This window comes from Chelonia mydas, chromosome 1, assembly GCF_015237465.2.
Source record: "Chelonia mydas isolate rCheMyd1 chromosome 1, rCheMyd1.pri.v2, whole genome shotgun sequence".
Taxonomy (NCBI): domain Eukaryota; kingdom Metazoa; phylum Chordata; order Testudines; family Cheloniidae; genus Chelonia; species Chelonia mydas.
Window position 1 is genome coordinate 24,161,077 of NC_057849.1, and position 15,225 is coordinate 24,176,301.

Consider the following 15,225-nt stretch of genomic DNA (forward strand, 5'->3'; position numbering starts at 1 on the left):
TGTGTTACGATTTGGAACAAAACCCCCCAAAATTTCAAAATTCTCTGGGAACTACAAAGGCCCAAGGTCTGTAGCTAAGAGGCCTTGCGGGCTGCCAAAAACTCAGGAGCTTGGAAGCCCAAATTGCTAAGGAGCTGGGTGGGTAAGCTGGTTTCCAAGGAACCTTTCCTGCTTTCCATCAGACCTTCATTGAAATTCAACGGTCTTAGAGGAAGAGTTTGATTTTGACAGTTCAGCATACTCTGACAGAAAAATGTTCTGTCACAGAATTTCTGACCAGCACTAGTTATACCAGTGATAAACATTCCAGTCACACAAATCTTCCCAGTGAGTTTCAGTAATACCAACTAGGTTGAATTTATGCTCATAAGTGAGCAATTCAAATTTCCTCTTATTACCCAGGCACCTAACATTGATGTATAGACAATGAAAGAGTTTCGTCTTTTCATATCCCTTCGTGCCTCAATTAATTTTGTTCTTGACACCTTGATTTTGTGCTAAATGAGTGTTCAATTGTTCTGCCTCTTCATTGTCTCTTTTTGTTGGTTCAATGGCCTCCTCACTAGTCCCCTGACTAGCCTGTCTCCCTGAAGATTGGTTGCCCTTTTCCTGAGATAGAAGCCATCCAAACTATGCAGGCTCCCTGTCCCCAACAAAGGTGGACCAATATTCCATGAAACCAGAATTTTCAATCTTACACCACTTACATAGACAGTGGTTCACTTCCAGAATCTTCTGTCTTCCTTTGCTTGTGGGACAGGAAGGATCTCTGAGGAAATCACTTGGCAGGCCACTGAAGGAGGGGAATGTCTGAGTTCTCTGGAGTAGTCTATAATCTGCAAATGCATCATGTGAAGCAGTGTCTCCACTGGTATTCACTATCACTAGTGGAGCCTTGCCCGCCAATTCTGGAATCCTATCCAATCTTGCAGCCACATCCTGGTTCTGGGAAGACAGCACATTGTCCTGGTGTCTCCATCTCTTGCAGACGATTCTTTCCATTCCTCTTAGCATACAATCCCTAACAAAAACTAACAAAATCTTAGAATCCACAGAATCCAAGTGATTTATGCTGGCCATGTAAATACCTGAAGTGGGCTGCATGTTTGTCATTTCTGAAATATGATAATTAAATACAATACACTGCAAGCCAGAAGAAAACAAATGAGTCTGGTTCTGAGCAAGAGTCTGTGACCACACAAGATTATGGGAAGACCACCACTATATTTAGCTGTGGAGTGCTAGTATAGAGGGGACACCAGTGTTTTTACTGGCTTGGAGCAGATGTAGACAACATGGTGATTAGTAATAGTGAACACCAATGTCCTTTCTACACCAGCACTGCCATTAGTGCCCGAAGGAGTGTAATGGTGGGAGATTTTATATACACACACCCACCCACCCACCCACAGCAGTACAATGCCCAAGCTTTACAAAAACCCATGAGATTTAAAAAAAAATCCATTTGGAATTATTTGCCTTCTGCACCTTTAGCAAGCAGCATTCATGTTTTTAAGCTTATCTCCATAACCATAAAGGCTACAACCCTTGTTTAAAGGAAAGCTGAGAAGCTGATGCATTCAACTGACTTCAGGGCTTTAAGAAAAACACCAGTTATCGTTGAGTGTTGGCGACACAGTGATGACAGCCAAAGAACAGGAATCCTTGAACATACAATATGTTCAAAGTGTGTTACTAAGGATGAAACCATGACTATCCATTGTATAGTGGTCTCAGAGCATGAGACTGAAAACAGGCCTTTTTCCACTGGGAATATACAGCTCACATTCACAATCACACAAGTGTTTATAAGTTTGTCCACAACACTGCAAGTGCATTTGGTTGGAGCAAGTTATACCATGAATTGGGTCAACTGTGCACAGCTGCAGGACTAATATAGAATGAGAGTCCTGATGTTCCCTACACCAATCAGTTGGTCCTCACAAAAGAGCACAATACTCCAGTAACTGGCCTGTGTTTCAGAACTGGACATTTCCCCTCGAAATTTCCATTTTGTTGAGAAAATTAGTTTTCATCAGAAAAGGTTAGAATGAAAAATGTTGACTGCAACAGCTTGAGGGAGGGCTGGGTTCGGAAAAAGACATTCACCATGGTTACAACTAGTCCCAGTGGCTCATGCGGGCACATGCCACCTTTGCAAAGTTACAGTAATTGAGTTGAATGCTTGTAAACTGCAGTTCTTTAGTGGACAAGAACAAGCCAACAGATTGCTGGGTATCCTGAAGTTAAACAGTATCCTGAAGTTAGCACCATTGCTGTAGTATACCAGCTGTTACGCCCTCTGTATATGCAAACAAAATGGGCATTTAAATAGCTCCATAGTAAAGCACAAGAGAAAGTGCTGCAAGCATTATTGATTTTACCACAGCAGAAAAATGCTATTCAAGTAGCAACCTAAAGGATCTGTAAAATGATAGAAGAACAACAGGCTATGGATGACTGAGGCTGGTATCTAGTATCTACAAATAGCTTGTCTGCTTGTATTAAGTTGACTCAAAGATGGAAGAGGAGAAGAGAGTAGGAATAAGGGAAGAAGGAAATGAAAGGAGAAGCACAGCCTCAGATGACTCAGAGGTAGCAGGGAAGACCTCTGGCCTTTTCTGATTCTGGGTGAGACAGCTTTGATGCTACAGCCAATTTTATGGATTAGGATGAGACCTGAACGGGGGGCAGATTATCCCATATCTGCCTTCTTTTGCGGCTGCTCCCACCTTCCTCTGAAGCATCTCGGGCTGGCCACTAGTGGAGACTAGACAGACCTCAGATCTGATCCAGTCTGGGAATTCCTATGCACTGAGGGACTGTTGAGAGGTATGCACTTAAGTCTCTGCACCTCAGTTCCCCACCTGTAAAGAGGGATCAGAGCTCCTTTCTTCCACCCTTTCTCTTGTCTATTTAGACTGTAACCTTTGGGGCATGGACCATTTTACCATGAGTTTGTGAAGCACATTGGGGCCCCCAATCTTTGTTGGGGCCTCTAGCTGCTATTGTAATACAAATAAACAAAGAGGCACTGTGAACAGAGTGTCTGTCTAGATATAAGGAGTGTGATTCTGCACAGCACAGATTTACTGTTGTATACCTGGTAAAAAGTATGAGCCAGTTAAGGACACAGAATGGAGGACAATCCTGCATTAATAAGGGGACCTGCTATGCGTCTGCCACATTATTCCTGTCTTGTTGCAGGAGGAAGCTATGTGACATCTCCCCCCTGCAGAGGAGGACTGTCTATGCTCACATCTCTTCCATCATGCCTGTTCACCATTCCTTTTCTTACCTACATACGGATATGGAAATAAGGGAGCAGATACATATGGGGCTTGAGGTATTACCTTTCGGTGTAGAGGATTACAGGTGATATAGCCTTATTTACATCCACGCACAGATTATTATTAATACTGCCATACCACCAAGAAGCTCTAATCATGGACTGGGACTGCACTGTGCAAGGCGCTGTACAAAGACTCTCCACAAAGACTCTGCTTGCGCTTGCACTAAAGAGCAACACCACGCAGTGTAAGAACTGATACCGAACAGAATTGGCTGGAGGACAGATGATTTATAATTCTCCTCCCCCACCCACCCCAAAATCTTCCTTACGCTAAAATACCCGAATATCCCTTCTCGATTTTGAAGCTGTTGGTGTAGGTCATAGCAATAAAAAGGCACCAACTTCAGTAAGAAACAACTCCCACAGCAATAGAGTCAGACTTTTATTGAGGATCAGCTTGGAATTGAATTCAAATGACATTCATAAAAATAGGAACTTAAAAAAACCGCCACATAAATGCAGTAAAAGGCCAATATGTAAAACGAACTTTGAGGTTCAGAGAGTTTGACGTCTGACATTTTGCTTGCACATTTGCCAAACACTTAAAGCTTTAAAGTTTCCCTTTAATCACAGTGTAATCATTCTCTGATGGACACTTAAGATGTCCAATTTTAAAAGACAATGATCCCCTGATGTCCCAGGAGTAAGGCACAATACTTTAAAAAGTGCCCTTTAAGTAATTATAGATTATTGTAGCAGTCATTTCCTTCTGAGGTCTAGTTTTAAGATTGTCCAAGGAGAAGAAAAAGAATATCGGGGCTTTATACAATGATGAATAACTACCACTTATTGTTAATCTAATGGCAATTGTGTTCTTAGAGAATTTACTGCCAGCCTCTATACACAGGAAGTGTTTCTTTGTGTATCATAAACAAACAACAGAATTTTGAAGTGTCGTCAGTGGTAGAGAGTGAAAACTGCTCACTTGATTCTGAAAAATCTCATTAAAGCTCATTCTTAAGCTTTAAAATACTGCAGTAAAATTTTCAAGTAGATAATATAATCAATACGCTCCTATGGCAAAGAAATTTGCTTCTCAGAAATGAGGCACTAGAAAGGAGTTTTGCTTTATAATTTTGGAACAGGAGTTGCGGACACTGCTATACTTTCAATGGCACATTCATCAGTGCCCCGGCGGATTCTGAAGTAACCATTTTCTCCCCATGAGCTTCCCCAGCTATTTTTCACTGTCCAGAACTTCTCACCAGTATCTGGATCTTTGCCATACCCCACAAGCAACACAGCATGATTGGTCAACTCAAAGGGGTTGAACTCATCCTGCAGCCCAGTGTGATGGTAGATTCCTCCTCTATAGAGCATGAAATCACTATAAACTTCAAAAGCAACGGCCACTGGCCCATATATGACAAGTTCAAGCTTCATCAGGGCTTCATTGCAGCCTCCATAAAACCCTCCAATGTAGTGGTACTCAGAGGCATAGTAGTGGTAACAGTTCCGCTTTGGAGTGCATGGAGAATCTGTGGCTGTGTAAGGGAAACACTCTTCCTCCAGCACACCAAAATCCTGGATGTATTTCCCAGCAGTGAGGTATGGGAATCCACCATCACAACCTGAAATAGTCAGAAAAGATCTGATTATTCCTTGCAGAAGGTCTTTTTGGGGTAAGAGAGGAAGCTGCAATTTTGCAAGTTCATTGTTTTAAAAATCACCACAAGTCTTTATTATCCCCGATATTTTGTATCAGACTGAGCATGGCTAATGCAGGTTACAGTTAAAAGGGAACCACTCTTATCTCTCCCCCTGAGATCAAGAAGAAACAATGCCTAACATTCTTTTAAGACCCAGAGCAGAGGCTCTCAAGCTGACTCACAGGGTGGACCACCTTAACTCCCTCTTCCCTACTGCACAAGCTATCTCCTCAGCCATTTGTGACCATATGACATCCCCATGGTAACCACAGCAATTCCTTACATGGAAACATAGCACCAGTAAAAAACATATGTATTGTACCTGTCAGATACGGTGGGGGTGGTGTCCTTTTTCCCAAAAGAGAATCGCACGGTCTGCTGCTTTTTGCTTTTCCTTTTGCCTCCCCCCACCACTCTGTTCTTCCTCCCTCTGTACACGCTTCAGGGACATTTTGTTCCCTTCTCCCTAGATGTGCTACCCAGTCTGGTGGCCTTCTCCTAACTCCCCTGGACAAACTGCCCAATTCCAATCTCCTCTGCTCCCCCTAGACATTCCCTCTTCTCTGCAGGTGGATTACAGCTCCAGGATCCTCTCCAACACAGCACATTCCCCTAGACAGGTTCCTTTCCCTTGTTTCGAGCTACTTTTTGCAGCCATCCAAGGCGGTTTACAATGAAGCGCCTGGATGCCTGCACAAGCAGCTGGAGAAGGAGGACAGCAGACACCAAATGAGTAGCCAGTCTCCACAGACCACTAGCTAGTGTTAAGCAAACCACTCGTGGTTCAACTCCAATACAACATTCCCATGCACACAGCAAAATGGACTCTAATGACCCTGGAATGAAATCTGGATCACTATGCTGGAGTCACAGAAGCCAGCTACCATAAATGTAGTCCTAAGCATATGACACTCAAGAATTAGTCATTTCTTTCAGTCATGAAAGAAGCGTGTTCTAATACCCTGGCTTTCTGAAGCTGCTATTTCACAGCAAATGAGCTTCCCACCCCAAGACCACAGATAGGCTTACAAAAATGGTTGCCAATCAATTAGAAGAGACTGTCAACCCTTCCTCTCCGATAGTGACAAAATCCTTGGGGTGGTGTCCTCCCCCATCTCCTCAATACCAGGGGAACATCTCCAGTCTACTCACCTTGAGAATAATGGCTGCAGGACACAACCTGCTGAGGACTGAAGATTGGTGTCTGAGTATTGTTAGTGCGGATACGAATTCTTGCCTCCAACATGCCCACGGAAGCAAATGCATAGCAGCTGCCACATGATGCTGGGGAATACAGGAAATACAAAACATCAGCAAACTAAACAAGACCAAGACCAAAAGCTTTAGCAAAGCTTTTGACACAGTCTCCCACAGTATTCTTGCCAGCAAGTTAAAGACGTATGGGCTGGATGAATGGACTATAAGGTGGGTAGAAAGTTGGCTAGATTGTCGGGCTCAATGGGTAGTGATCAATGGCTCCATGTCTAGTTGGCAGCCGGTATCAAGTGGAGTGCCCCAAAGGTCGGTCCTGGGGCCAGTTTTGTTCAATATCTTCATAAATGATCTGGAGGATGGCGTGGATTGCACCCTCAGCAAGTTTGTAGATGACACTAAACTGGGAGGAGAGGTAGATACGCTGGAGGGTAGGGATAGGATACAGAGGGACCTAGACAAATTAGAGGATTGGGCCAAAAGAAATCTGATGAGATTCAACAAGGACAAGTGCAGAGTCCTGCACTTAGGACGGAAGAATCCCATGCACCGCTACAGACTAGGGACCGAATGGCTAGGCAGCAATTCTGCAGAAAAGGACCTAGGGGTTACAGTGGACGAGAAGCTGGATATGAGTCAACAGTGTGCCCTTGTTGCCAAGAAGGCCAATGGCATTTTGGGATGTATAAGTAGGGGCATTGCCAGCAGATCGAGGGACGTGATCGTTCCCCTCTATTCGACACTGGTGAGGCCTCATCTGGAGTATTGTGTCCAGTTTTGGGCCCCACACTACAAGAAGGACGTGGAAAAATTGGAAAACGTCCAGCAGAGGGCAACAAAAATGATTAGGGGACTGGAACACATGACTTATGAGGAGAGGCTGAGGGAACTGGGATTGTTTAGTCTGCGGAAGAGAAGAATGAGGGGAGATTTGATAGCTGCTTTCAACTACCTGAAAGGGGGCTCCAAAGAGGATGGATCTAGACTGTTCTCAGAGGTAGCTGATGACAGAACAAGGAGTAATGGTCTCAAGTTGAAGTGGGGGAGGTTTAGGTTGGATATTAGGAAAAAACTTTTTCACTAGGAGGGTGGTGAAACGCTGGAATGCGTTACCTAGGGAGGTGGTAGAATCTCCTTCCTTAGATATTTTTAAGATCAGGCTTGACAAAGCCCTGGCTGGGATGATTTAGTTGGGGATTGGTCCTGCTTTGAGCAGGGGGTTGGACTAAATGACCTCCTGAGGTCCCTTCCAACCCTGATATTCTATGATTCTAGGGTGCTGTAAAGGGAGGCAACCCTTATATTGCACAGGCTGTTGAATCAAGTCAACCCCGTTTTGACATTGTCTTCAGTTTGACCAGAAGTTAGGCTCCAGTTCAAGAACGCTATTCAAATATGCTTAACTGTAAGCACAAAAATAGTCCCACTGAAGTTAGCATTTAGAAGTCCCTTTAAGGATCAGCTGTGGTCATAAAGCAGGTTTGATGTCTCCTAAAAGGAAGCAGCAAGACCGAGAAGTTTTTTTTAATATAGTTTCTTTTAATATAGTGTAATATAGTTAAGTTTAACTTTTTAATTGTCTAGTTTTAAAAGCTGCATAATTGCTAAGCTGTTGCCTCCGAATGGTCATATAAAAAATATTTGTTAGCATGGTGCGGAGGATGCTCATAACCAACTTTTTGAGGCTGCTCTTTGTGAAGCCCTCCTAAAAGGTGTCCTATGACCTGTGTCAACTGAACTCTGAACAAACTATTCTAGATATCCTCAGCACATTAGTGTATTTAGAGCCACAGTTTCCCACTGCACCACTATACTTATACTGCTGCTTCTAAAGTAATGGCTTGTTTTAGAGTTTGGCAATGTAAGTGTGAAGTTTAATTTTGTGATTCTCTCAAGCAGCATGCAGTCATACTCTGGCTTTTCAGAGTAGTTGTCCTCTGCTGACAGGTAACAAGATAAGTCACCTAGCATCATATTTTACACCACAATTTAGTGTTGCCTTTTAGTTTTAGCTCCTTCGCCCCCTCTTGGTATTTTCTGTGATGTAGTAGAAACTTTGAAAGGGGGGGAGTTGCTTAGCTGAGGTCTTATTCTGACTATCGCCCCTCACCCAGGCCCCCAACTGACTTGCCCACTACAAAGGAAAATACTGCAAAGCTTAAAAAAGGAATGAGGCTTTGAGAATACAAAAAGAAACTACCTCATGTCTCAAACTACGTATAGGAGGGCATCAAGCAGGGCTATTATAAAAGCAGGACTTTATGAAATTGTACCATTATTCAACATTAAGACGTTGGATGCATCTCTGAAGAGGAGGGGGTGGAAGTTACTCTCTGATCACACTGCTGGGCAAAGAGCATTCATGTTCAAAGTGGTGAAAGGTGACACCCGTTCTTACACAATCATTCCATTGTTTGCTGATTGGCCAAGCCACAGCAGGCCAGGTCTCATTCATGTAATCATTGTCCTGGAAGTAACTTTTTTAAAAAAAACATTCTCCCTATTAACTGCAGCAGTACACTCTGGGAACCTCCTAATATGGCACCCACACAGAAATGGAATATAAGTGGAGATCAGAGATAATTGCTGGAATTGTTGCATGTCAGATGCTCCCCACAAATTCAATTCCAAGTCAATCACAGACTTAACCGCATTAGATTCCACTCAGTCTGTGGCAAAAGGATCATTAAATGATGAAAAATGATTAAAGGGCCTAAAACGCCTTTAGAAGGTGAGGAATCATAGGTCACTATGTTTTTCCACCTACTCTGGTTTGAGAGGAAGATTACAGGAGTCAGAGCAGAGATTTACTGAGAATCCTAGCTCTCTGTGCTAAATTGGTTACTGTGATGTAATTGCCTAACAATATTTCCCCATAGTAGAAACTGACAGCAATGCATCCTCTCAAACTAATCTCTTCTGCAGAAGATATCTAAAGCACGGGAAGGGGGGTTCCTGGGACAGTGATTTTATTGAAGCTTAATTTGTATTAGAGTTCTTTGTTCTGTTTGCTTCTAGTTTTAAACTGAGCATTGGGCATGCCTGCACTATAAAGTTAAGTCAAGCTATGTTAGGTTGACTTACAGACACGGCAGTAATTACCTGCCATGGTTCACTACCTTCCTTCTATCAGTGGTGCATGTCCTTGCCAGGAGTGCTTCCCCCAACTTCAGAGGAGCAGTGTGGGGGGCTGAGACGCTGGGCTGGTTCACAGCGGGGAACCTACTAGCCTTTCTTGTCAGTATCAAGGTTCCAGCAGGAAGCCATGAAATTGACAAGAATGACAGCCAACATAAGTAACAGAGTCTACACTGACATAAGTGGAGGTGGAGTTCTTATGTCAGTGTAGCAGAGCACTTACATCGGAGGGAGCAAGGCTGTGGTGTAGACTCTGACATAATTAGCTCGACATAAGGTGCCTTACATCGACCTAAGTCTGTAGTGTACATCAGGCCTTTATCTCTTAAAGTGTTAGCTGGCATTAAAGGGTACAGTAATTCAGTTACTGTACTGAATAGTAAGTAAAGAAGGTTACCTAAAAAAAGGTGACTGATTATACTGGGGAATGCTGATGTGTATCATAGATATAAATGAAGATTACAAACCAAGAAACCTGTGGCTGGAGGCCTGCCTCTGTAATTTTGAAGGATTATTTTCAAAGACTAGACTTCTGTCCTTGTGAAATTCTTGTCCATTTGGGACAATAGTAGCGGCCACATTGTTCTAACAGTAAACACATGAAGAAAGCATGATCTTGCAGTGAATGCAGCACTGTCTCAACAGCTTAGCATGTGGAAGTTTGCCTACCATGATTGGCTGTTTGAAAAAACATGCTTCTTGCTGCTCATGGTTCTCTTAGTCTTCAGTGCATTTTCAAACTTTCAGCATCTAAATCTTAATATTGTGCCATTGTTTTACTAATAACTATTTACAGCCATTGATGTCTGATGCCTCTGCAAATCTACAATAGCTCATTATTGCAAGGAAGATGAATTATTTGATATGTCAGCACTACGCATATTAATAATGTTATTATCTTTTTGGCTATTTATCATACCAAATATGCTCATTTCTGGCTGAATGTGACATGCAAACACAGTCCACCTGAATTCCTTTATGTGTTGCAAGTGCTTTCTCAACACAATACGAGGGGGTTTAGGCAACTCCCATTCCTGAAAAGAGCAAAGCAAGACTCCCCATACTGAGAACATGTTTACAATGCTGCTTCAGGAAGAGGAAGCCTTAGATCTTGTTACCCACTGAATGAAGAAGGGATGATATCACATTTCTCAAGTGAACTGAAGGTACGAAGGAAGCACAGGTCTTTACACCGGTTAGCTGTTGATAATCCCTGTGTAAGCATTTCACTATTTCCAATCATCACTCAGCCACAGATCAGATTGTGAACCAACTCTCTCACATTCCACCAACACCCCCATCCTCCTCCTTCTTCCCTCTCCCCCCCATTTCCCCCAAAATCTTGTTAAGAATTCTTCAGTACACACACGTACACACACACACGCCCCTCATGCTTTGGAAAGGGACCAATGGTTTAAGGAAACAACTTCATTATATAACAGCACTTCATTCCATTTGCCTCAAGAGAAGATTTTGAACCACTACAAATAAATAATAGTAAGACTGAACCTTTAAATCTAGCTAAGAAGGAAGATCTGTACTAGTGCAGGAGTGAGGCGAAAGCTTTACAGTGGTTGCATTTTGTTTATGGGGGTATCAGACGTTTACCAGTGTCTATGCTTTTCAAAGTATAAACAGACACCTATTTCTGTAACAGATCAGTCATGTAACTAATTATTCCTAAAATGATTTAAGTAATGAGACTTCAGAATGGTATAAACAATCCTTCAAGGGATTATTGGTTAAAATTGTATGATAATATGCTGTCAGCAGCAATTAGCAGAAAAATTAATAACTGAACTTGCACTGTATCAGTGGTGGGCAGAAATTCATCATGATGACAGTTTGGACAAACAGAATTTGCTAGCGATCTCCATACAGAGAGCCATGGTAATTGACTTTCACTCCTGTACTGAACCGGACAGTCTAACAGGAAGTAGTCTTCTACTTTGGCAGGAAGTATTAAGAGCGAAAACTTTTCCAAGCCTTAGCAGAGGGTTTGTATATCAGGCGTGTTCTACTGCCTATCGCAGGGGACCATACAGCAAAGCAAATTCAGACCTTTCATGATACTGACATGCAATAGATTAAGTACGAGGTACTTTTTGCAGACAGTCTCATATGGGGATTATGAAAAACCTCGTACCTTGGTTTCTTACAGGACTGACATAGTTGACACCATCAACGTTCCTCCAGTCCCAGGATTCTGGCAAACCTGAAACTTGTTTGACTAATTCAGGCGTTAGTGGAGCAGGCTTCGGTCTAAAACACAAGAACATACATTTGACATTAACATACCATCACGTTGTCTAGGCAGAGGAAAAGAGATTGCATGAGGAACTGACATCTCTAGCAATTTTGCTTCAACAGACTATTTCCTAACAGCAGAGGCAGATTAAGATTTAATGGGACCCTGGGAACAAAGACCTTTTGGGGCCCCCACAGCCCCTCTCACCAGGGGCCCCCGCCTCCTGCTCCTCCTCTCCCCTGAGGCCCTGTCAGGCTGTGGTAAGAGCTGCGGCAGCTGTCCAGGGAGCCAGGTCACTGTGGGGAGCCCCAGGGCGATGAAACTTTCGTAAAAGGTGCTGCAGTGACCAGAGTGCAGGAGCTGCGGCCACTCAGGCAATTCAGACGCAAAGTGCCTCTACTCACCGCCCCCTGCACCATCTCCCTTCTCCCTACCCCATCCCCTCTCCCCACCCCATCCTCCTTCTTCTCTTCCCCCTCCCACTTCCTCTCCCCACCCCATTCCCCTTGTCTTCCCCTTCCCTATCCCATCCCTCTTCCCCATCCCATCCCCCTTCCCCTCACCATTGCCCCACCCTCTCATCCCCTTCTCTCCCCCCCACTCGCTTCCCCCATTTTCCACCCCCCCCGCCCCCCAAGCAGGACTTAGGCTTTTTTTTTGGTGTGTTTCCCCATTTAGATCAATTTTCTTTTTAATTAAAGGCAGAGCAGAGCAGCTCAGAGCTGCAGAAATGGGGGGGAGCAATGGCACATGACTCCTTGAACATCCCTCCATGCCTCACCCCTGTTTTGGGGATCAATGCCCCCCCCCCAAACTACATCCATCCACTGCCTGTCTCAAGACCCTGCAACCCAACCCCCCACCCAAGCCGGGCTCCCTCTACCCAGAACTGGAGTCATCTGCCACCTGCAGAGCCAGGTCTGGGAGCTGCAGCCACACACAGAGACGGCCCTGGCTGAGCAGGGGCCAGCGCTGATGATACGGTGTTCCCTGCTCTCACTAAGGCAGGTTTCTTTTGTTAAAAAGTGGGAGGGCATAGCCCCCTTGGCGCCCCCTCCCCCCAGTTCTGGTGAAACCCCCTCCAAACCCTCCACCTATCCTGGGTGGTGCACCCCAGGGGGCAGGGACACAGGCCAGGGGGCTGCTCTTGGGCCCCCCAGCCCTCTGCCCAGGACAGGCGAAAGGTTCAGGGCTCCCTGGGCGGCTCTGGCCCGGTTCCAGCTTCCGGCCCAGCCAGGAGGCGGGGCCACATGGGGGAAGAGGATGAGCAGAGGGCGGTGCCACAGTTGTGATGTTCCTGGGGGCCCCCAAATTGGCCGGGGCCCGTGTGTTAATCCACCTAACTGTATCTAGAGCTAGCAACCCCTTCCACGCACACTGAATGGGTGTCAAGTCTCACAAGTGATTCTTTATTGCTTAGCTTCAGTGGGATGGAATATGGCAAGGAGAAAATAGACACAATCCCTGCTGGAGCAGACAAGGGTTTATTTATGCCATAACAACCTGCTGGTTAGGGCAATTAAATCAGTCCAAAAGTTTGTTTTTGTTTTGAAGTTCTGAACTAATACCACAATATCATCAAGGATGCCAGCCTTACAACCGACTTTGAACAGCTACTGAATATCTGTGCTACCAAAAAATTTCATTAAGAATACACAGGGTTTCTTGAAAGTACACAAAATCACCAATTACGGTCAATGTGCATCAGTCAGAGGTGAACACAGTTTAACGGCAAGCGCTGACAAGGACAAAGTGTCCAGCCATGCTTCCGATGATCCTGGTTAAAGCATGCTTGGAGACAGCCACTGGAAGCCGACTTTCTCCGCAGCTACTGAAGTGGTTCTGAACGCTGACTGTCCCTGTCTACGCTTGCAGCTAAACCGTCCTCAGCGGCACCCATTGCCGGCGGATAGTCATAGTGCAGACAAGCCAAAAAGATTGCACAGGTAAGCATTCCACTCACTTTAAAAGCCAAGTGCTTGTGAAGAGCATCAGGCTCACTTCTACTCTCAGCAGACCGGAGAGACCAGCCCAACAAGCGCTGCTCCAAGTGCATGACAGAGATCTAACATTACACGCAGACGATGGCGGGTCTAAATGTTTCTGTGTCTGTACTTAGTGCTATTTTTCTGTGATTGTGAGGGCACGTGACTGTCTTCACAGGGACAACGCATAATCTTACCAATGTATCGGGAAGCCCCAACATTATCTGCATGCACAGAGCAAATATTTGGCATTCTTCGTAATCAGAGTAGCAAAAGTTAGAGATATTTCAAATTCTACCTGCACACTTGACTTCTATAGTACAGTGAAGTTTGGGGGAAAAGTATGAGCAATATTTCTTCCCTACAGCCCCCTCCTACTTCAGGACATGGCTCAACACCATCAGAGTCAACCATCTGAGAGTGAAAAAAGACATCTGCAAAGCTACATCACTGCAAAGCAATGTTTGGCACAGGAAGGTAGCTTTACTCTCCTTCTTGCTAATGTACTAAAGGGAACAGCTACACAATGGGAAATTTCAAAGGAAAAACAATTTCTACCTCCAGTTACAAGTTTGGTCAGACTGTACTGAAATCAGAGGTTACGGTGTGCATACACAACCCCCTGCTGCCTGATATTGAATGGTGTGTGCTTTACTCAGTGTATAAAATATAGGCCAGCATTCTCCCCAAGTTATCTATAGAATGAGACACTGGGATGGGCAATTTGATATCGTGACAGAGAACTCCTCCTGAAAATTTGCATTGTCTATATTTCAGCCATGATTGCCTATGGCTGTTTTTGGACTGAAGATTATGAACTCCCTAATTAACTTTATTTAAAGGATAAAAACACCTACCTGCCTGCCATAGCTGTGTGTGGGCACAACCTGAGCGATGGATGGTTAAGAGTTTAATTCTAAAATTCCCATTCTATACCCATGTCATCACCTCTTCCCTTAATCTGTATATTCTGAGGCAATTTCAGGACTGGATCAAACAGCGAAAACTCCCATTCATTGGAAGTGCTTGCAAGACAGCCAGATATGTTTGGATCATCAGGACTCAAACAGGCAAATATGCTGGCACTCAATCATACAGTAAAGGGTCTGAATACATCTGGATTCCACAGTATATTATATATAAACTGAACTAGGAGCCAGATCCATAGCTGATGATAATCAGCAAAGCTACAAAGAACTCAGTGAATGATTCTCACCAGCAGGCCTTGTGAGTGACCTAAGTAGGAAAACTTTAATACCTCGGAGCTTTGGACTTGAGACCTCCAGCTCTTCTAGTTAGTTCTTCCAGGGAGAGGCTTTCATATTCCTTGTATGTTGTTGCTGTCCAGGATTTCTGAACAGTATTGATAGCCTTCACAAAGTCAAAGTTTTGTACATAAGGCCTCCTTGAAAACCTGCAGACAATCAGGAATAGTACATTAAGATAAAAGTTTGGCCTGAAGACTATTCACTATTCACACAACTGCTGTGATTAGACAACTTAAGACTTTACCACTCGCTTAGGAGCAGGCTCTTGTAAGCCAGCTGTAATACTGAGGTATAGTCTACCCTACTGACCTATAATGGCATAACAATATTGCTCAGGGGTGTGAAAAATCCTCCCCTCTCCGCTCCAAGTGTC

General features: G+C 44.2%; 1 protein-coding gene across 1 annotated transcript in view; it reads right to left on the reverse strand.

The window, feature by feature from the left end:
- Nucleotides 1-3,721: 3,721 nt before the first annotated feature.
- CTSC (cathepsin C) overlaps nucleotides 3,722-15,225 on the reverse strand; it is a 35,644-nt gene continuing 24,140 nt past the window's right edge. The window contains exons 4-7 of the mRNA XM_007063132.4: nucleotides 14,843-14,998; nucleotides 11,498-11,613; nucleotides 6,154-6,285; nucleotides 3,722-4,923 (exon numbers count right to left, since the gene is read on the reverse strand). Coding sequence (XP_007063194.2) covers nucleotides 4,421-4,923; nucleotides 6,154-6,285; nucleotides 11,498-11,613; nucleotides 14,843-14,998 — 907 coding nt within the window. The 3' untranslated portion in view covers nucleotides 3,722-4,420. The remainder of the gene's footprint in view (nucleotides 4,924-6,153; nucleotides 6,286-11,497; nucleotides 11,614-14,842; nucleotides 14,999-15,225) is intronic.